The 22,765-nt window shown below is 40.1% G+C and overlaps 1 protein-coding gene and 1 long non-coding RNA gene across 3 annotated transcripts in view; one reads left to right on the top strand and one right to left on the bottom strand.

The window, feature by feature from the left end:
• The window catches only part of brd7 (bromodomain containing 7), a 35,385-nt gene extending 15,019 nt beyond the window's left edge, over nt 1-20,366 (bottom strand). Inside the window, exons 1-6 of one of the 2 annotated variants that reach the window (XM_059992877.1) lie at nt 19,917-20,366; nt 9,059-9,261; nt 8,062-8,191; nt 5,517-5,571; nt 4,807-4,951; nt 2,907-3,017 (exon numbers count right to left, since the gene is read on the bottom strand). In XM_059992877.1, the coding sequence (XP_059848860.1) occupies nt 2,907-3,017; nt 4,807-4,951; nt 5,517-5,571; nt 8,062-8,191; nt 9,059-9,261; nt 19,917-20,220 (948 nt within the window). In that variant the 5' untranslated portion in view covers nt 20,221-20,366. The remainder of the gene's footprint in view (nt 1-2,906; nt 3,018-4,806; nt 4,952-5,516; nt 5,572-8,061; nt 8,192-9,058; nt 9,262-19,916) is intronic. The other variant, XM_059992878.1, reaches the window with a different exon arrangement.
• A 320-nt stretch (nt 20,367-20,686) lies between these two features.
• Nucleotides 20,687-22,286, top strand: LOC132406839 (uncharacterized). The gene is made up of 2 exons (XR_009516268.1): nt 20,687-21,052; nt 21,635-22,286. It is a non-coding gene; the product is annotated as an uncharacterized LOC132406839 (long non-coding RNA).
• Nucleotides 22,287-22,765: the final 479 nt, after the last annotated feature.

Raw genomic sequence — 22,765 nt, 5'->3', positions numbered from 1 at the left:
TAAGGACTGGTACTTCTGGCCTTTCTCTCATGAGCCTCCTTGCATCCTTCCTCCCATGGTACTGTGAGCTCCAGCAGGATGATTTTCTTGTTTTTGGTGGATCACAATGCGATGTCTGATTGAAGTGTGGTTTGCACCACCTCTGGGAACTGCAGCTTCCTCCCCACATCGATCCTCATCTCCCATTAGGCATTTGGAAGCAGAACGGATTAAGGCCTCTTTGATACTGATTGTGTATGATCAGCCATGATCACAGTGAATGGCTGTGCTGGCTAGAAGGGCTGAATGGCCTACTCCTGCACCTACTGTCTATTGATATGATTGGCATAGCCCTTTCCTCGATGACAATAACTGCCTTGTTTGCCTCTCTGCCAGCTGGTCTCAATTTACACCTCTCCCGCTCCAGTGTGTCAGCAAGGGACAGCAGGACCTTGTTGTGGCGCCACCTATACTGTTCTTATTCCTAAACCTAGTGGTGTGCCTACTGAGGCTCCTGCATTGCTTCCTGATGGCAGCAGTGAGAAGAGAACATGGCCTGGATGGTGGGAATTCTTGATAATGAACGTTGCTTTCCTGCAACAGCACTCTGTGTAGATGTGCTCAGTGGTGGAGAGGGCTTTAACTGTGATGGACTGGGCCACATCCACTATTTTTCTAAACAAGGACATTGGTGTTTCCGTACCAGGCTGTGATGCAACCAGTCAATATACTCTCCACCACATATCTATTGAAGTTCTTCAAAGTTTTATCTGACATGCCAAATCTTTGCGAACTTCTAATAAAGGTGCTGCCTTGCTTCCTTCATATGGCACTTATGTGCAGGACTCAGGATAGATCTTCATAAATGATAACACAACAGAATTTAAAGTTGCTGACCCTCTCTACCTCAGATCCCCGAAGAGGACTGGCTCATGGACCTTTGGTTTCCTCCTCCAGAAGTCACTAATCAGCTCCTTGTCCTTGCTATATTAAAAGAGCGGTGACATTACTCAGCCATATTTTCAATTTCCCTCCATTATCCTGATCTGTCACCATCTTTGATGTCATCAGCAACCTAAATATGTCTATGGAGTTGTGCTTAGCTTCACAGTCATACCACTAAGTATAAAGCGAGTAGAGCAGGGGACTGAGCACACAGCCTTGTGGCGCACCTGTACTGATGGTGATTGTGGAGATTGCCAATCTGCCGACTGGGTACCTGAAAGTAAGGAAATCAAGGATCCAGTTGAACAAGGAGGTATTGAAGCCTAGGTCTTGGAGCTTATTAAATAGTTCAGAGGGGTTGAGAGTATTGAAAGCCAAGCTATAGTCAATGAAGAGCATCCTGGGTTGAATAAAGAGCCAATGCTACGGCTTCTGCTGTTGACCTGTTGTGACGTAGGAAAATTGGAGCAGATCCAAGTCACTCCTCTGGCAGGGTTGATATATTCATCACCAACCTCTCAAAGCATTTCATCACAGTGGATGCAAGTGCTACTGGATGATAGTCAGTGAGGCAGACTGGCACATTCTTCTTAGGCACTGGTTTAATTGAAGCCTGCTTGAAACAGGTGGGTGCCTCAGACTGTGGAAGCAAGAGGTGCTCAACTCAACTTTCACCTCATTTTAGGAACAATTAGAAGCTAACAATACATGGCGGGGTGGCAGTGGCCCATGGGAGAATGATTAGGATATCCTGCAGATGGAAATTTTGCCAATTCTCTCTTTTCCAAGTCTATGCTTAAATAGAGAAAATATGACTAATCTGCTCTTAAGTTTTCTACTGACTCCTGCTCAAAGCTATGACACTGAGATTTCCCCACATTCTTATGACAATAGATGACTTGGCTGTTGAGCATAACCCACTTCTCATTGAAAACTTATTTTGGGCTTCACCGGATGCCATGGGTTAGTACTATAACAGTTTTCAATACTCGTACTATGGACTAACCACTGACAACACACAAGCTGAGGGCAAAACTCCTTTTGACCAGGAAATGAACTTAGTTCTTGATCCATCAGTATACTGCCTCCAGGCAAGAGAAAACTTGAGCAATACAAACAAAACATCAACTGTATTCTTTGCCTAGATGCTAAACACAAAATGCATTGCAGATGCTGTGGTCAAAGTGACACGTACAACAAGCTGGAGGAACTCAGCAGGTCGGACAGCATCCGTGGAAACGAGCAGACAATGTTTTGGGCCAAGACCCCTTGTCAGGACAGTCAGTCCCACATATCAATTGCAGAGCTTATCCATGAACTTCCTCCTTTTTGCTACTGCATACCATCAATAGGTCTACCAGGTAAAACTAAAACACTATTCAGTTATCTATCAGTTTAGACAATGCTAGTCTGTACATTTTACTTGTTGAATACATAGAATGAAATGAGGTCTGGAATAAGGAATGGAACTTGTTGGACTGAGCCCATTCTTTCCAACACTAAATAAAAAGCTTGACTGCTAAATGCCCATTCTAACTGGTAACACGGTTAAATTTCCAAAAAGATAAAACTCAGCTTTTTATTCTCCTGTTTATTACCCCCCCCCCTTCATATAGACAGCCAAATCAGTTTTTGCCCATTATAACCAACTTATTGCAATGCCCAGATGCAAGTTCTGCAGCTTTAGTTAACTTGCTTTCTTAGAACAGGCTGATCCTTCTGATATCGGCTCAACTTCTCTCTCTCCAGGATAATGACTTGTCCTCCAACTCTATGCTTCATAATTTTTATGTTCTTTTGTTTGTGTTCTCACTCTCTAATCATCTTCATGATCTTTTACGTGCCTTGTTTCAGTGGGTAGTTCGCAGGCAATGATATTGCTGTATGTCCGGAGTTATACGCTATCCACCACAAGGATAGTAGCGTTTTCCCTTGGGCACTAGTAAAATGATAGACTAGTTTGTTTTGACATGTGTTTTTACCTGGCTGAGGACTTTCATTCCAGAGTGCAACAGCTTCCTTGCAGCTTTGTAGTAAATGGTGTCTGGCCTGTTATAGATCATGGCATTTTCACACATCATTTTAAAATCTCCCTGTAAAATAAAGGTTTATTATGGATTCTTGAATCTAATGCTATTATAATAATGACTATTTTATTTTAATATCAGTACTGCTCCAAAATACACTTCATACATTCTATGACATTACATAAAGCACTGTAGAAGAAAATACTATTTTATGAGAACACAAAACCATCATAAACAGCTTGTATGATCTGATCATAAATGATGATCAAAATTTAGTAATTATCAAGTAAATGCCCGTTCCACCAAACGGAGATTTGCAGTATTTGTACCAATTACAGTAATGTGCAAAGCTCTTTGAGATATATATAGAGTTAGGGTGCCAAAGACTTTTGCCCAGTACTGTATTTGTCAACGTGAAGGGGAGAGTGCATTTGTAAATCTGGCAGGAGCAAAGCATATCGGGGATGGTGAGGGTGGCGTGCCATGGGAGTGTTGTGAGACAGGTACTGGACCAGTGCTAGGAGCAGAAGTGATGTGGGTGCAGACACACCCAGTCCTGAGACACCAGGAAAGGTCCCTTGATTCCAAACAATCGGTTTATTGATCATTACAGAGTGTCTCTCTGGTGCTTCTTGCCCCTCCCTTTTTCCCAACCATGATTCCCCTCTCCCTGCCCCCTTCCAATTCTCAGTCCACTATAGGAACCCATATCAGAATCAGGTTTATTGTCACTCACACGTATCATGAAATTTGTTTTTTTTGGCAGCATTACAGTGCAATACATAAATAGAATACTGTGCAGAAGTATTAGGCACTCTAGTTATATATATGTGGCTAAGATTTTTGTACTGTACTGCATATTATACACATTTGTAATGAAGAGGGTTTAACCATCATCAATATAAATAGTAAATAAATTTTCAATTCCTGCCATCTGTTGACATAACTTCAGAACCAGTAGCCATATAAATAACTCTGAAGTAAAGCTTGCATTTAAGATGACTAGATTATGTCAATTTTTAAATAATTATCAAGGACATTTAAAAACAGTTAAAATTATTCAACACCAACTACACCACCCCATTTCTAATCTACATAAAAATTATAAAACATTTTAAAATAATTATAATGGATTATAATGGATCAGAAATATGACATAACGACTCAAATTTTGTGTCAGTGATGAAATAACAATTCTTGCCTGTGACCTCAAAGAGTATTGCCTACACAGATCTAGCCCTGTTGTGGTATATAACTGGTCTTTCCTAACATTGACTGCTGTCAGCTGCAGGCTACAGTGTGCCTATTAAGTCAGGTTAAGGAAACAATTAAGAATCCTGAGAAAATTAGAAATAACTACACATTTTGATTATATTTTGAATATGCTACACAAAATAAAAAATGGAACAACATTAACACTTTTGAAATCCTTTATATCTTAGTCATAGAATCATACAGCATGGAAACAGCTTTTTAGGAGTGATAAAATTATGCTGATCTTTTTGCCCACATACACTAATCCTATTTGTCTATATAACAACCATATCCTTCTGTGTCTTGCCTATTTAAATGCTGTCTCAATGCCTCTTAAATGAAGCTATTGTATCTGATTCCACTCTATCTCACCCAACAATGCATTCCAAATATCAGTTAAGCTCTACGAAAAAAATTACCCTCAAATCACCTTTGAAATTTGTTCCTCTCATTGATGTTCTTTTGATTGGTTAGATGGTTAGAAATAGGGTGATGTAGTTGGTGTCGAATGAAATTATGTACCTTGATGTTCAAAAATCATGAGATTTTTTTCACAATATTTAAGGTTAAACATATCAAACCAATAGTTTGATGAGTATACCTTTAATTCCTCAAGGTTCTGATACTCATTCTTCTTCACCTTCTCCTTCATCGAACTGAAGTCCATTGGTTGCTTAATGATCAAAGAATATCCAGGAGCGATAAAATCAGTAACTGGGAATGAAAAAAATGCATTGGGGTCTTTCCTGTAAGAATGCAAAATGAAAATCTAAAATATATTTTATGAAGAAAATACCACTGGCCCATGTACAGGAACTTTACAAAGATCTCAAAACTTAATTTTGTCCCAGCAATTTATTTTATCTCAAGTCTAATGAAATGTGATGCTAAAATGAAGTTGATTATTTCCAAGTTCTCAAATCCTTTTGAAACATAGAATGTTCAAAATTATTATATATATTGCAAAACACCAAGAAAATGGTTTGCATTTTCAGACCAGTTTTCATCATTTGAAACTATTATGAAAAAAAACCTGGCCAAGTTAGGACACAGAATCGATAAATCAAGATCTAAATTTAAACACAAGCCCTGCTCTAACGAAAATACCTTCTCAAAACATGCTCTCAAATTTCCTGACGTCTATTATACTATCCAAAAACATTTGTGATAACTTTACAATTGTTTTTAAAAATGTAGACAGTTTCTGCTTCTCAAAGTCTCCAACTACTCTCGTAACTGACCTCTGAACTATTTTCCCCCTAAATTATCCTCCACTTAGCCAAACAACATTTTTAAGTAGTTACTACTTGCCTCTGAAGTTGTCTTAAAAGCTGATACAGCAACTCTTGGAAAGGTGTTTGATGTTCTTTAACAAAAACAAAGGAAAACATGTTAGCTAGAAATGTATAAGAAAAAAAGGCAATGCAGGAACTTGCAAACTTCTGATCATAAAGCATGTTCCTTCTAGCCTTGATTTATAAAATCTTGGATTTATAGTGACTGCTAAATTAAGAGAAAAGTTTGGGAGATAACATTTTTATTTGAAGACCGTGAAAGCCAACTTCATAACTAACTGTAAAGAGAGTTGGAGAGATATTCATAATGATACACAATGGTATGAACACTGCTCCCTTTAAGCTGGGCAGTAACTGAAGTGCTCCCATACACATAGCCTTTGTTGCCACACAGCTGGAATTGGATGCAACTAGAAAAAATTAACAAAATTGGAAGATTTTCTTTGTTGTACTGTATTTTACTATATTCTTCAATTAATAAATAAACTCAAAAGTATGTGAGTTTTCAACTTTCATTCTAAACATTCACAGTATGCATTTTATATAAAAACATTTAAAGTGCCATGCAGTTTTCAGGCTGTGTAAAAAATTCCCCCTCAGAGGAGTGATTGGTCCTTCAAATGTAAAAAATAATTACAGGGAACATTCTTATGGAATAAAGTTAAATTACTTTCCTAATAAGCAGAACATATAATATCCCTCACCCATGATGAAATTTCAACAACCGCATAAATGAATAGGAATAAGCGCATGGGGAACAATGACAAGAAATGGTTTGATGGAGACAATGTCCCTCCCATCTTAATACATGCCCTCAAGTATTAAACATTTAACCAGGGAAAAAAGATAACGGCTTTCTATTCTATCCATGCCTCTCATAATCTGATAAACCTCTATCAGATCTCTGCTCTGCTTCCGCCACTCCAGAGAAAGCAACCCAAGACTCTCCAACCTCTCCTATAGAACATGTCCTCCAATCCAGGCAGCATCCTGGCAACATAACTTCTGACTCTTGAACTCAATTCCTTGGCAAATAAAAAGGCAAAAATGGCCAAATGCCTTCTTTATAACCTTATCAATCTGTGTAGCCACTCTCACGGAGTGGCCACATTCTAGTAAACCTCTGCATCCTCTCCAAAACCTCGACATTCTTATAACTGCATGTCAAGAACTGAATGCAATGCTCTAGATGCAGCATAACTAGACTTTTATGAAGCTGCAATATAACTCCTAACTCTTGAACTTGATTCATTGACAAATAAAATGCAAGCATGGCCATTTGCCTTCTTTACAATCTTATCAATCTGTGTACCTGGTCCCAGTATAGATCTCAGTGGATCACCACTTGTCACAGATCTCCAGCCAGAGTAGGTCCCATCAAGCACTATTTCTGCTTTCTATGGGTAAGTCAATTCTGAATCCAGAAGCTAAACACATCCTAACCTTGTGGATGAGCCTTCCATGAGGTACCTTATCAAAATCCACGTAGACATCATCCACAGCTCTGCCTTCATCAATCACCTTTGTCACCTCCTCAAAAAGCTAATCAAGTTAGTGAGACATAACTTGTCCTGTAGAAAGCCATGCTGACTGTTCCTAATTAGGTCATAGTTTTTTTTATCCCTGAGAATCCTCTCCAGTAATTTCCCTACCAGTGAGGTGTGACTCATTGGCCTATAGTTTCCAGGATTACCCCTTCTTGAGTAATTGAACTACTTTAGCTACTGAACAGTTCTCTGGCCAGAGAGGGCAGGAAGATATTCACAAAGGCCCAACAATCCCATCTCTTGTCTCACTCAGTAACTTGATGTATATCTCATCAGGCCCTGGGGCCTTCTCCCTCTTTATTTCAAAGTGCCCTAGCAAACAAGCCTGCTTCACAATAATTTCTCCATTCTCCTTTGAAAACACTGACAGAAAGTTGAAAGAGAATGTGTGAGCCAGGGACCGAGTAAGCTAAAAGGGAGTGGAGGAAGAGGCTTCCTGGTGTTTTAAGGAGTGTTCTGGAGAAGTGTTGAGAGAGCACAGGAACCAAGACCAGGGTGAATGGAAAGAAAGCCCGAGTAAGTCCTGGAGATGGTAACAAGTGCAAGAAACCTAGCCCCATTGTTTTAAGAGTGGTACAGAAAAATCAGCTCAACTGAATGAAAAATCAGCACTGGAAGAGGCTTCATAGTGTATCAAAAAGTGAGTAACAGAGGACCTGGATGAAGGGATGGGAATGTGAGAATGACAACTGGGATGCTGGTGAATGGAAAGGGAGTGTAAGAACTGCGTCTCAGGTTAGTGGAAAGGGAGCTTGACAAACATTACTCAGTAAACCAGATGCTGAACAACTGAAATTTCCAAATAGCTAGATATTAGATATCAGAATTTAACTGTATTGACATCCTACATCAATATCATCAACAAATATCTGAAATTATGTGGACAACTGATCAAAATTAACCATGCATTTTCTTAAAATACCTTAACATTTATGGATACAATATATACTACTGAAAAAGTATCAGTACAGAAATTGGAATTATTAAGGAGGCTGTTAAACATCAAAAACTCACCTTCCACTTTTATTAAAGGAGAAGCCAAGTGTCTTTCTGGTGGCATTTCAAACCTTGCAGGAGATCGACTCCTTTCTTCCTCTTCCCGTTCACTTGCAGAAGGCTCTTTCTCCCGCCTTTTCTTTTCATCCTCGCAGAGGGGAGAAATAATTAGACAATATACCAAGTTATCTTCATCCCTATTTGCCAAAAGTAAGTTTTAATCCATCAAATGAAAAAAAAGATAATGTCCCTTTTGCAGTAGGAAAACTATGAGAGGTGATTAATAGTGGACAAATCTGGACACCAATTTCATACACATTCTCGGACAAGCTTTCGATGAAATGTCAGGCTGCCTGAAATGCCCTGATTCTCTAAAATCTTGACTGTAAAGTACTTGGCATTCCTAGCTATGAAGTGTATAATGATACAACCTCATTAAATATGAAGGAAAATGAGGTCTTATCTAATTGTGTGCAAGGCAACTTTTCATTGTATTTTATTTAAATATTCTTGCTGGCACAGAAATTTGACTTTTAAAAAGCATGGAGTATTATTTCCTGAGAATTAATTATTACTGAAGATGAAAAAAAATTATATATATATATATATATATAATTTTTTCCAAGAGCCTTGTTTTCTTGTCTTAGATTTTGCTTCCAGTATGTAATCTGACATTAAATTAGATACTTCAATGGAAAATTCAAATTTTAATTTCACGGCTGATATCCTTTGTATCTGAGTAATGAATTTTCATTCTGATTGATTAAAGAGATACAGTTACTTATCCTGTTTATATGTTCTCAGAATCCCCTAGTGTCTGAGCTACAATGCTGGTATTTGTGCCATTTATAAAACCTAAGCCGAGCCACACTTCTTTTCGATGCACAAACTCTTCACAATTTGACTGCTTAGCCGGTCACAGTGATGGGACATTTTAAGATGTGAAACACAAATTCAACTTGTAATTATGCTTACATAAAGCTCTGTATCTGAAAATGTCTTTATATACCCATACCTTTCTTCTTTTTCGTTCATCTGGAGTTACTCGTTTCTCCTTTTCAGTTTTCTTTTTCTTTTTTTTCTTTTTCTCTTTGTGTTTATCATGATCAGATTTGTCTTCATTTACACTAGATTCATGAGTTAAACTTGCTGTTGATAATTCTGTTATTTCACTTCCACCCACTTTAAGTACCAGCTTTAATGGCTTATCTGTATATTCTGAAAACCAGAAGAAAAGCAGGGTGTTGGATTTTGAGAACAAGTTTGACTGTTTTAAATTCAAAGCATAGGGGAAACTTAAAGCAATGCAGTCCAGTAAGGATAGGAACAATGGGTCTGTTTAACAAACATTAGACAAGAGACAAGTTTTGCACCTTGACAGCATTAATATAAAAAAGCTTTGCAACACTACAATTCAACTAAAATTGATGCCATTTTGTTAATCTGTTGAGCTTCAAGGAAAAGGGGATGGAAGGGTTTAGAAAGGAAATAGTAGAACATGGGCCAAGCTGGTTAAAGAAATGGGCACTGATGGTAGGACATAGGGAAAAGAATGCAAAAGAGGCAAAAGGGGAAGAAAGACCAAAGACGTACTCATTTAGGTTGTGAACTTATTAGGATTACAAAATAGTAAAAGCCAGAATTAGCATTTTGAAAAATAGAACTGAATGATGAAAAATAAAAGTAGTATAATTTTGAGTTGACTTTGAGAAGAATGGAAGTTGGAAGCTAGACAGAAGAGAGTTGAAATATCTAAAAATAACATCGGTAGTATCTATAGGAAGTGTTACTTCAAGAAAGCAACATCTACCATCAAAAATCTCCACCATCTGGGCCATGCTATCTTTTTGCAGCTACCATTAGGTAGGATGTACCAAAACCTCAAGTACCCTACCAACAGAACAGCTACTTTTCTTTAACCATTTAGCTCCTGAACCAACCAGCAAAACCCTAATCACTACAATTTAGCAACACTATGACCAATTCAATTACTTTGCCATAAAATGGATTTTTGTTTCGTTCAGAGTTCTTTGTTGTAAAAATTAGGTCCAATGTATGTTCAATTTACATTTTTCTTATGAATGCTGCTTATTGTGAATGACACTATGCATCTGTGATGTTGCTGCAAATAAGTTTATCATTGTACCTGTGCATACATGTACTTGTGCATATGACAACAAACTCAACTTCAATAATGAAGAAGCTCTGTTTTGGGTAAACTACTAAGCCAAGATGGGAAATATTTTGTAAAGAGATGGGGTGCACAATGAAGTTATTGAGCTTGAGATAGGGATTCACAGGATAACTTTAATATCTCCATTTTCAAAGAAAGGACATTTCAACTGAACCAAAAGTTAGAGAAACATTCTGGCAACAAAGAGGATAAACTGATTGAAATAAGTAGACAATTTGGTGTTATTATCTAAAACTTGGTAAATTTGACCCTAAGCCTGTGGTTAAAAGGTTGGCAGGTAGGACAAGCTTGCAAGGAAACTGACAACAAGAAAACCTTTGTCTTGGAGGACAGCTATAAGTTTCACATAATGCAGACGCTTTGCATGAATTGTGTTAGTTTGAATTGGTGCTCCGCAACAATGTGTATTCTCGGTGTCAAGACTGAAAACAAAAGCATCTGTAATACTGTTGTTCAATTGGGAATGCCAACTGGCAATTAAACAGCACAGAAGTAGCCATTAATTTAAAAGGACTGCAGGAGAAATTGAATTGAATCTCAGAACATATTTGGAATTTGATTCTACGCCTATAATTATGCATTGATAAGGAAGATTAATGATATTCAGGAAATTCTAGATGTGATGATGGCAGGATTTCAAGCAGCTGCTGCTGGAACTGCACCGACTGCAGCTGGTGAGATTAATAGGACAACATGGGCTCACCCATTGTAATTGTGACCGTAAAGTTATTTTGGTGCTAAATATAGGGCAAAAACCAGACTATTTTGGATAAGGAAAACTAAGGAGAATAGGTCCACTCAGGGATAAAGGAAGGAATTTTGGGCTTGGAGTCAGAGCAAGTGACTGAAGTACTAAATAAGTGTCTTTGCATTTACTGAGAAGAAAAATTTGGAGGCTAGTGCAAGCAAAGGGGGGCATGTTAAAGTGCAGGGCATTCAGTTTCAGGAGGAGGTAGTGCTGGGTCTTCTGAAAGTTATTACAGTGGATAATTCCACAGGGCCTGATGGTATATGTCCCAGAATATTAAAAGTGAGGAGATTGCTGGGGCTTTGACGAAGTGTAAGTTTATTGTCATCTGACTGTATAGTTACGAGAAAAAAAACTGTGAACTCTTTGCAATTACTGGGTTTTCTGCTTTAATTATGCATATAATGTGGTCTGATCTTCATTTACGTCACAATAATAGACAAACACAATCTGCCTAAACTAATAACACAAACATTTGTACTTTTCATGTCTTTATTGAACATATTGTTTAGTCATTCACAGTCCAGGCTGGAAAAAGTATGTGAACCCTTGTATTTAATAACTGGAAGAACCTCCTTTAGCAACAATAACCTCCACCAAACATTTCCTGTAGCTGCTGATCAGACTTGCACAATGGCAACGAGGAATTTTAGACTATTACTCCAATCAAAACTATTTCAGTTCATCAATATTTCTGGGATACCTTGCATGAACAGCCCTCTTCAGGTCATGCCACAGCATCTCAATTGGGTTAAGATCTGGACTCTGACTTGGTCATTCCAAAAAAAGGATTTTCTTCTTTTTAAACCATTCTATTGTTGATTTACTCATCTTTCAGATCATTGTCTTGCTGCATCATTGAACTTCTATTAAGCTTCAGTTGATGGGCCGCTACCCCGACATTCTCTTGTAAAATGTCTTGATACAATTCTGAATTCACTGCTCCTTCAACAACTGCAAGCTGTCCAGACCCTGAGGCCGCAAAGCAGCACCAAACCATGATGCTCCTTCCACCGTGCTTCACAGTTGGGATGAGGTTTTGGTGTTGGTGTGCAGTGCCCTTTTCCCTCCAAACATAGTAATGTGCATTTCAGCCAAAAAGTTCAGCTTATGTCTCATGCACAGAACATTGTCTCAAAAGTGTTGTGGAACATCCGTGTAGTCTTTTGCAAACTTGAGATGTGCAGCAACGTTTTATTTGGAGAGCAGTGGTTTCTTCTGTGGTATCCTTCCATGAACATCATTCTTGTTCCGTGTTTTTCTTATAGTGGAGACATGAATGGTACTTTAGCAAGTCCTAAAGATTTCTGCAGGTCTTTTCCTGTTACCTTTAGGTTCCTTTCCACCTCCTTCATCATTGCCTGTTGTGCTCTTGGTGTGATCTTTGCAGGACCTCCACTCCTAGAGAGTGTAGCAATGGTACTGAATTTCCTCTATTTGTGGACAATTTCTCTTGCTGTGGACTGATGAACACTCAGGTCTTTAGAAATGGTTTTGTAGCATTTTTCAGCTTTATGCATCTCTACAATTCTTCTTCCAAGGTCCTCCGAAAGTTGTTTTGATTGATGCTGTACATAAACAGATCTTTCTTGAGAATAACAGGCTCTGTCAGTAACCTGACTTTGTGTGTCTTTTTTATAGGGCAGTGTACCTCTACAACCCACACCTCCAATCTCATCTCACTGATTGGAATACCAGATTCCAAATAGCTTTTGTAGAATGCATTACCTAGAGATTCACATATTTTGAACCTAGACTGTGATTGTTCAAATGGTGTACTCAATACTGACCAGAAGTACAATTGTTTGTGTGTTATTTGTTCAGGCAGATTGTGTTTGTCTATTATTGTGACTTAGGTGAGCAAGTAATGTAGAAAACCGCGTAAATGCAAAGGGTTCACAAACTTTTTCTTGCAATAGTACATATATAGTAAACCAAACACAGACCACGGTGCACCCACATAACATATATCACACATAAACCAAAATATTATATTACAGGCAAATAAAATATAATTCAACATGCATATAGTAAAGTACAGCAGTAAACAACTCACTGTCCTGTGACAAGACTTCGGTGGTGTCAGGGTATTCATTTGTCTCACAGCCTAAGAAAAAGAAGCTGTTACCCAGTCTGGTTGTCCTAGTCCTGATGCTTTTGTACCTCTCCTTCCTGATGTTAGTGGCTCAAAGGGATTGTGGGATGGGTGGTAGGGATCCTCAACAATTCATTGGGCCCTTCATCTGCAATGCTCCTGGTAAATGTCACAAATGGGGGAGGGGGGAGGAGATCCCAATGATCCTCAGTGGTTTTTACTGTCCTCCATAGGGTCTAGCAGTCCAATACCTTGCAGCTTCCGTACCACACAATGATGCAGCCAGTCGGGACACCCTCAATAGTGCTCCTGTAGACAGTTGTTAGAATGGGGGCATGGAGCCTTGCATCCCTCAATCCCTTCACGCTGCTGTGCTATCTTGACTAGTGAGGTGCTGTGGGTCCAAGTCAGACCACCGTTATGTGCACACCAAGGAATTTAGTGCTCTTCACTCCCTCTATGATGGCGCCATTGATATGCAATAGAGAGTGGTCGACCTGCGCCTTCCTAAAGCCCATAATCATCTCCTATGTCTTGTCTATATCGAAACTCAGGTTGTTCTTGCACCATTTAACAAGTCTCTCTATCTCCTCTCTGTATGCCAACTCATCATTGTTGCCGATGAGGTCAACCGTTGTAATATCATCAGCGAACTTGATGATGTAGTTTGAGCTGAATCTGGCAGTGCAGTTGAGTACGCAGTGTGAACAGCAGCAGACTGAACACTGTTGAGACCCAATGAGGACAGTTTATCCACTAGTCTTTTACTGTCCTTACTAGCAGCAGGTGAGGTCCCAGAGGACTGGAGAGTAGCAGTCTCCTGGGACTTAGCCTTTGTTCAAGAAGGGAAACGAGGATATTCCAGATAACTATAGGCCAGTGAGTCTGATGCCAGTGGTAGGAAAGCTGTTGGAGAGGATACTGATGGATAAGTTTTATGTGCATTTGGTAAGACATAGCTTGCTTAGGGACAGTCAGTGTGACTTTGTGCAGCATAGATTATGCCTTATAAAATTGACTGAATTTTTGATAAGGTGACAAAAGAGTTTGATGACCGTAAAGCAGTGAAAATTATCTACAAAGGCTTCAGTAGGGCATTTGATAAGGTCCCTAATGGTTGGTTGATTGAAAAGGTAAAGGTGCATGAGATGCAGGGTGAATTATAAGTTTGAATTCAGACATAGAACGTAGACAGTAGGGGTGGAAGGCCTGGACTAGGGATGTTCCACAAGGATCAGTGCTGGGATCTCTGATGTTCTTGACATATATAAAATATTTGGACAGAAAGAATGGTATGCGGAGTAGCAAGTTTGTGGATGATACCATGAATGGACAATGTAAAGGAATAATAAAGAATACAGGGGGGATATAGATCAGTTACAGATATGTGAAGAGAAGAGGCAGATGGAGCTTAATCCGGGCAAGTGTGAAGCAATGCGCTTTTGGGAAATCAAATGAACACAGAAAGTATACCATTAATGGTAGATCCCTTTAATAGCAAAGTTCACTGGAAAGAGTTACACCAGTGGGTAAAGTGGTAAAGAAGATGTATGGCATGGCTGCCTTCATTGGTATGGATACTGAGTACAAGAGTAAGGAAGTTGTGCTGTAGCTACATAAAACTGCAGTCAGACTACATCTGAGAGTATTTCATGCAGTTTTGATCACCCCATTACATAAAGGATGTTGTGAACTATATAGAGAGTGCAGAAGAGGTTTACCAAGATGCTTGCTGCTTGGATTAGAGATAATGAGCTACAATGAAAGATTGGACAGATTGGGTCGTTCTCCCTACAGTTTCAGAAACTAAACAATGAGGTTTTTATAAGATGCATACATAGGGTAGGTTCAGAATCTTTTCCCCAAAGTAGAAATGGCAAACACCACATGTTTTTAAGGTTGGATGGCAGGATGTTAAAATTGATGTGATTTTTTTTCAAGCAGAGGTTGTGCAGGTGCCTGAAAGAGGGTATCAGGGTTAATTGTGGAAGCAGGAGGTTTGGTTGAGTTCAAGAGGCTGACAGACAGAGGAATATGAAGGGAATGGAGGGATATGGTTGATAAATAGGGGGATATTTAGTCTTAGTTGGCATCATTCTAGGCTGAATGGCTTGCCCAATGCAGTACTGTGTTCTAATGTTAACTCATGGCTGGTGATGTTAAAACAATGAGTTAGGTGAGGAAAGATAGAGTTGGGGTATTATACAGTTGTTACTTAGGGATCCAAAAAAAATGAAACTGCAGTAAACTTTATTGCTTAATAAAGCAATTAACCTTTACAAAGAAGGATGATTGATAAAATATGCCAGATGATGAAACATGGAGACTTGACAGATGAGCAAGAAACAGAATTAAGAGAAATGGAAATTGTTGGAGGTAACAGAAAAATTAAATAGAACCTTGTGTTGAGATTCTTAAAAATAATTGTCAGACTTAGGTTCCCTGTCAACAGAGGGATGAAAAGGACTTGACACAAGCTAATGTATGACAAAAAATTTTCTTTAACCATGAGGTGCCTTAGCTTTGAAATCACTGAACTTGTTATTTAACAGATGTGAGCAGTTTGATGTATCTGTCAACTCATTTTTTTCATTGAGACTAATGTTTCTGTTGCCATGTAAAAATAATGAGGTAATACACATCTCTGGTCAGATATTTAAACTACTGATTCAACAACTATAACAGTGCTGTCAACACCTCTTACACAGTTCAGCACGGAATGGCTTCAAGTATTAATTAAATTTACAAATAAATAACCGTGTTCTTTTATTGGTGGCAGGAGAGAGATTTCACAAGACTTTGGAAACAATATCCTTTTTCATAAATCACCATTCTGGTTTGCAAGCAATCCTTATTACTAGACAGCTGTCTAACCTTAATCTACACACAAATAAATGACTTTGAAATTTAGGTATGATTTAAGATAATACTTGTGTTTATATCAACAGTTATTATATAAAAAAAACACCAAACCACTTCAGAAGTAATGACGGCCAGTGAGCTATAATAAATTTGGGGAAGGTATGAAGTATTCCTAGAGAAACACCTCACAGAAACAGGCCGTTTGGCTCAACTAGTCCATGTTGACAAAGATGCTCATGCAAGTTAGTTTTGTGTTTGCATTTGGCCTACCTCCACTTTCCCAGTCCATATACCTGTCCAACTATAAATATATTTATTTTTATTTAGAGATACAGCACAATAACCAGCTCTTCTGGCCCAATGTGACCAAGCAATCCAATTACACCATGTGACCATTTAATCTACTAACCCATACGTCCTTGAAATGAGTAAGGGAACTGGAGCACCTGGTAGAACTCCCTACAGACAGAATTGAACACCAGTGCTGTAACAGCATTATGCTAACCACTACTTAAAGCATTCCTTCATTGTCATTGGGTCAAAATCATGTAATTCCTTCCCTAACAGCACTGTGGGTGTACCTACACCTCAGGGACTGCAGTGGTTCAAGAAGGCAGCTCATCACCACCTTCTCAAAGACTATTAGGGATGGGCAATAAATGCTAGCTTAGCTGGCAATGCCCACAGCCTATAAACAAATGAATAAAAAAAAACTACACTGACGTTCTACCTAAATGTTGTTGCTGTACATGCTTCAATCAATTCTTCTGACAGCTTGTTCTATATATGCACACTCCCCTGCATGAAGCTGCCCTCAGCTTTATTTTAAATTGCTCCACTCTCACCAACGCCCTTTTCATGGGAATAAGGCTGCATAGACTCATCCTATCATCCTGGTCACCAAATTATAGGAAAGATGTCAACAAAATAGAGAGAGTACAGAGAAGATTTACTAGAATGTTACCTGGGTTTCAGCACCTAAGTTACAGGGAAAGATTGAACAAGTTAAGTCTTTATTCTTTGGAGTGTAGAAGGTTGAGGGGGGACTTGATAGAGGTATTTAAAATTATGAAGGGAATAGATAGAGTTGACATGGATAGGCTTTTCCATTGAGAGTAGGGGAGTTTCAAACAAGAGGACATGAGTTGAGAGTTAGGAGGCAAAAGTTTAAGGGTAACACAAGGGGGAATTTCTTTACTTAGAGTGTAGAATGAGCTTCCAGTAGAAGTGGTAGAAGCAGGTTCGGTACTGTCACTTAAAGTAAAATTGGATAGGTATATGGACAGGATAGGAATGGAGGGTTATGGGCTGAGTACGGGTCAGTGGGACTAGGTGAGAGTAAGCGTTCGGCACGGACTAGAAGGGCCAAGATGGCCTGTTTCTGTGCTGTAATTGTTATATGGTTATATGCATGCACTCATCCTATCTATGCCTCTCATAATTTAATACACCTCTATAAGGTCACCCCTCAGTCTACAATGCTATAAGGAAAAAAAGTCTGAACTTGCCCAACTCAAGTCCCAGCAACATTTTTGAAAATCTTCTTTGCACTCTTTTAAGACTATAAGACAAAGGAGCAGAATTAGGCCATTCAACCTTTTAATTCTACTCTCCATTCGATTATGATTGATCATTTCCTTGCAACTCCATTCTCCTGTCTTCTCATAACCTCTGACAACCTTACTAATCAAAAACTCATCAGCCTCTGCTTTAAGTATACCCAACGTCTTGATGTCCATAGCCATATGTGGCAATGAATTCCACAGATTTGTCACTTTCTGGTTAAAAATATTTCTCATCTCTCTTCTAAATGGACATCTTTTTATTCTGAGGCTGTGCCCTCTGGTCCTAGCCTCTACCACTACTGGAATATATCTATCCACTCTACCAGTAACATCTTCCCTGTAACAAACGAATCAAAAAATATTCACAATACACTAACACCTTGTATAACTGCAATATAACTTCCTGACTCTTACACCAAGTGCCCTTACTGATGAAGTCAGCATGCTAAATGTTTTTTTCACTGCGCTGACCACATGTGAAGCCAGTTTCAGGCAACTATGTATTTGTACTCCAAGATCCCTCTGTTCTACAAAATCTCCTAAGGCTATACCATTCACTGTGAAAGTCCTACCCAGGTTTGACTTCCAAAATACACCTTTCTCTTATATAGATTAAATGCCATTTACCACTCTTCAGCTCACTTACCTAGCTGACCAAGATCCTCCTGTAATTTTTGATAACTATCTTCACCATCTACTTTAGTATCATATACAAACTCATGAACCATACTTGTACAAAACATATATATAAATGACAAACACAAAACATCTCAGACTGACCCCTGCGGCACACCATCAGTAACAGGTTTCTAATTAAAAAACCTTCTACCACCACTCTCTGCTTCCTACCATCAAGTTAATTTTATATTCATTTGTAGCTAGCTCCTGTTAGATCCCATGCAATCTAACCTTCCAGATTAAATTTCCATGCTGTACCTTGCCAAAACCTTGCTGTAGACAACATCCACTGCCATGCACTCAGCAATATTCTTGGTTGCCCTTTCAAAAAATTCTAACAGACTTGTGATACATGATTTCCCACAAAGCCATCTGATTATGGGTCATTGTGCTGACTGGTATATTGGAACTTTTTGGAAATCAGATAAGAGAAAGCCATGCAAATGGATTTGGACATTATGTTTAATGCTGTTGAGCCAAAGAAATTAAATATTTTAATACTGAAGAAACAAAGAGGAATGGAGACATAGAGCATGAAATTCTGTAGAGGTGCAAAAGCAAACTGCCTCTTAAGGGGTTAAAAGTTGGGGTGAGGCCAAGGATTTTAAAAGCACGGGGGAGCAGAGAGATTTTCAACGATTGCAAAGTTTTTACAGAGGGCAAGCTTGCAAGAAACAAATTATTAAATGTTGAACCCAAAAAGACTCAAGATTGATCATCTAACAGACCTACTGTGTAAACCTGTCACTGGGGCATTGGATTTTTCACAAATGGGTCCAGATAACATTTCATTCTAATGACTAGTGTAGACCATCATCCAAAAGATTTCCCCTTCCTCGCGTTGATATGTGGCACAGTCAGCCATTAATTGCTAAATTCATTCTCTTCTAAGCTCAGTATGTTCCTATAAAATAGGTCCTACAGTTTAAATTACTGTAAATTACGTACCAATGAGAATGTCATAAAAATTTGGTATGAATATTTGCCATCGATCAAACTCTTCAGTAGGTGCTTAAAAGCTCCCACAAAGCTTCAGAGAGGTTCATTTCGTGTTTCTTAGTTTGTAGCTTATAACAAAGCGAATGGTTAAGCTGTACAGCTGCCTTCCTGCGAGTATCTCTCTGGCTCTGCAACGTCACGGTACGAGTAAACGCTGAAAACTAACCATAGAAGCTTCAGGCGGAAAGAACGCGGTGTGTTCTTTCACAATGTAGCACAATTCGGCACCAAAATATTCAAATTTCCCGCCACGCGAGTTTGCAACCAGGGGCAAAAGATTAGGGTGCGGAAAGAAAGAAGCCGATTAATGGCGGCTTTGACGTTGAAAAAGTCACTGTACACGTTGGGAAATCAGAATGAAGTCAGGTTCTCTCTGCTACCCCTCCCCAGCTGCTGCACTCTTGGAATTGGGAAGGGACCCTCAATGGGGCTGTTACCCACCAGCTTCCCCTCCCGAGTTTCGCAGGACAACCGCGACGGGGGAGTCAATGTTCACAATGGAAACAGGCCAGACCGCAGCCAACCTTCTCCGTTTAGAGACAATGGGGTGAGCAGGGTGGTCAGACCAGGTCTGCACCCACCCGAGGGGAGGCAGAGGGCGGTGCTGGCAGCAGAGCGGACCAGGGGGCAGACCCCCGTCCAGCTGCGCCAGGGAAATGGCAGGCCGGGTGCCCGTGGGCCAGCTCCTCGGGGGATGGGGGGTGGCCGCGGCCCCTCGCTCGCCCCCTTTACCTTCGGTGGCGTGCTTGTCCGACTTGTGCTTCTTGTGCTTTCTGCCCATGGTGGGCGCGGCGGACCCAGACAATGGAGGCGACGCGCGGCCCGGCCACAGCCGCCAGGGCGAGCAGAGGAGCGCAGACTCCGCGATCGATCGAGCAGGCGCAATGACCGCGATCGACAGCAGCGCCTGTCCGCGCACGTTCGTCAGGAGCTCGCTCCCGGGAGGCTCATGGCGGCAGATGGCTTCAGCTTTGGGTTTCTCTTTCCCCTCGTAGCCCACGGGCTTTGTCGACTTTGCCAATGTTTTCGGTTTCATTGGTGTCGCTGCTACTCAGAATATAAACGAGCTAACAGCAGAACATCATTTATATTGAAAGCAGACCAGGGCCGTCTGGTTAAATGGAACAGTTGACATCGTCCTCAATATTCGTGCGAGAAGGAGGCGTGCACTTCCTGCGAATAATACGAAGAACCGAGGCTGCTGGATTCGATCACTTCTATATAGAAAATTTTAGTTGGAGAAAACAACCTGAAACATTAGCACTCCGGATCCCAGCCCACGTTGGACCTGGGGCCTGACCCATACTTCACACCGATCACACAAGTGCAATTGTATGTTCCTCCATTTCCCACGAAAAAATTAAGTGACTCCTGGCTTTGATTTACTGAGTAGTCAGCGGATAACGAGGGCATAGACGTGTCAAATAACACTGAAGAGAAACACGCTCTTCGCCCCTCTGCATCCGTAACGACCATCAGTACTTAATCTATACGATGCTTGGCCTTCTATGCCTTGTAACTTAAAGTTCTCATCTAAATACTTCAATGTTATCTCCGTCACCCTGTTAGGATGCCTTAAGGCAAAAACATTCCTTGAACTTGTACAATGATAAACTCATCCACGCCGACAAAGCTGTTGACCTCAATTCGTCCCATCTGCCTGCATTACGCCCGGATCCCTCTCAACCTTTCCTATTTATGTAACTGTGCAAATATGGTTTAAATGTTGTACCTGAGGCAGAGAGCCGGTGTAGTGAGGCGCTGACAGACACTCACTATTCCATGGGCAGGAAGAGGAGCCGATTCCCACAGTGGAATTCTTCTCATTCTTAACTACTATTAAGATCCGTATTTCAACCTTCCTGGTGGTGAAAATTCTTTCTCAATTTTTCTCTAAATGTCCTACCCCTTACCCTCTATAGCATCTATAGGAAGAAGTACAGTCAACGTTTCGGGCCGAGACCCTGGGACTGTCCTGACGAAGGGTCTCGGCCCGAAACGTCGACTGTACTTCTTCCTATAGATGCTGCCTGGCCTGCTGTGTCCTCCAGCATTTTGTGTGTGTTGCTGGAATTTCCAGCATCTGCAGATTTCCTCATGTTCACTTATGTACTTAGTTTGTTTTCTTTAGTGTGGTGGTTGCATATGATGTGGTGGCGTGATGATGTAAGGCATTCACATACTTCTTGCATGTAACTCAAAATGAATTATGTAAGCAATTAATGCTTAAACAATATATTTACAATGCTACTCAAATATTACTGAAATATTGGATACACTACACTCCTCCCTGCTTAGCCAAAAACTCCAACTCAGTATAGAATGCATCTCAACTCAAATGCATAATGTATTACATTACATATAATACTCTGGACAGACCCATCCACCAATGTATTTGCAGCTGAATGGTATGGTGTAAATGTAATACATGTTATTCCATTCACTTTCAGGAATTACTGAAACTGTTCCACAGCAAACTGTGGTCCATTGTCATTGACTAAGTGTTCTGGAACACCAGTCCTTGAGAAGAGGCTTCTCAACAGATCAACAGTGTGTGAGGCTGTCGTGGAGGCCATTGGGAACACTTCTGGCTACTTCGTAGCTGCATCCACAACTACCAAGAAATTTGTGCAAATGAATGGTCTGGCAAAATCCTCATGAATCCTCTGCCAGGGCAATGCAGGCCATTCCCAGGGATGGAGAGGCACTGCTCTTGGCATCTTCTGGATGTGATGGCATCCTGAACAGTGCATGTCCAAGCTGCTCGATCTTCTGATTTATCCCAGGCCACCAGACAATTCTTTGAGCCAACACTTTGATTTTGACAATGCCTAGATGACTGACATGAAAGGGAATGATTTAAAGGCTATGAGACATTCACTTCAATCACTCATAACGTGACATGACTGCGCCGACACCATCAGGTGAGGCATCACAGGCAGGCATTACTGGACAATTTGGATTATAATGTCTGACGACACCGTTTCCTTTGTCTTTTGGAAAGCTAACTCACACTGCATTGTCTGTTGCCGTTTCTTTCCGATGAGTTGAAGGGACTGTATTTGACAGGAACCTGTTATAATAATTGAAAAATGCTGAAAAGGACAGCAACTGTGTCACATCCTTTGCCCCTGGGGCATCCATCAACCACTGCTTCAATTTTATCAGCACTCTTGTGTAATGTTTGTGCAACAATGGTGTGACCTCAGTAAGTGATGCTTGTTTAAAGAATTCACACTTGTTACGTTGTGCTCTGAGCCCATATGCTTCTAATCTTTGTAACAGTGTTTTCAGATATTGGAGATGTCCCTTGGCATCCTTACCAGTAACATTAATACCACACAGGTAAGAGTGCCTGGGCAGCCTTGCAGCACTTGGTCCGTAACTTACTGCTAGAATGCCAGTGCAGATGCTTCTCCAAAATTAAGCCTATTATAGTGATAAAACCCTTTGTGAGTGTTGATGGTGAGAAGCACTTGGGAATCTTCCATCTACATCTGAAGGTAGGCTTCAGCTAAGTCCACTTTGCTGAAATGTTTCCTTCCAGAAAGGGTTGCAAAGACAACCTCTATCCTGGGGAG

Source organism: Hypanus sabinus, chromosome 17 (genome assembly GCF_030144855.1).
Source record: "Hypanus sabinus isolate sHypSab1 chromosome 17, sHypSab1.hap1, whole genome shotgun sequence".
Taxonomy (NCBI): Eukaryota; Metazoa; Chordata; class Chondrichthyes; order Myliobatiformes; family Dasyatidae; genus Hypanus; species Hypanus sabinus.
This window is presented reverse-complemented; position numbering and strand designations above follow the sequence as displayed.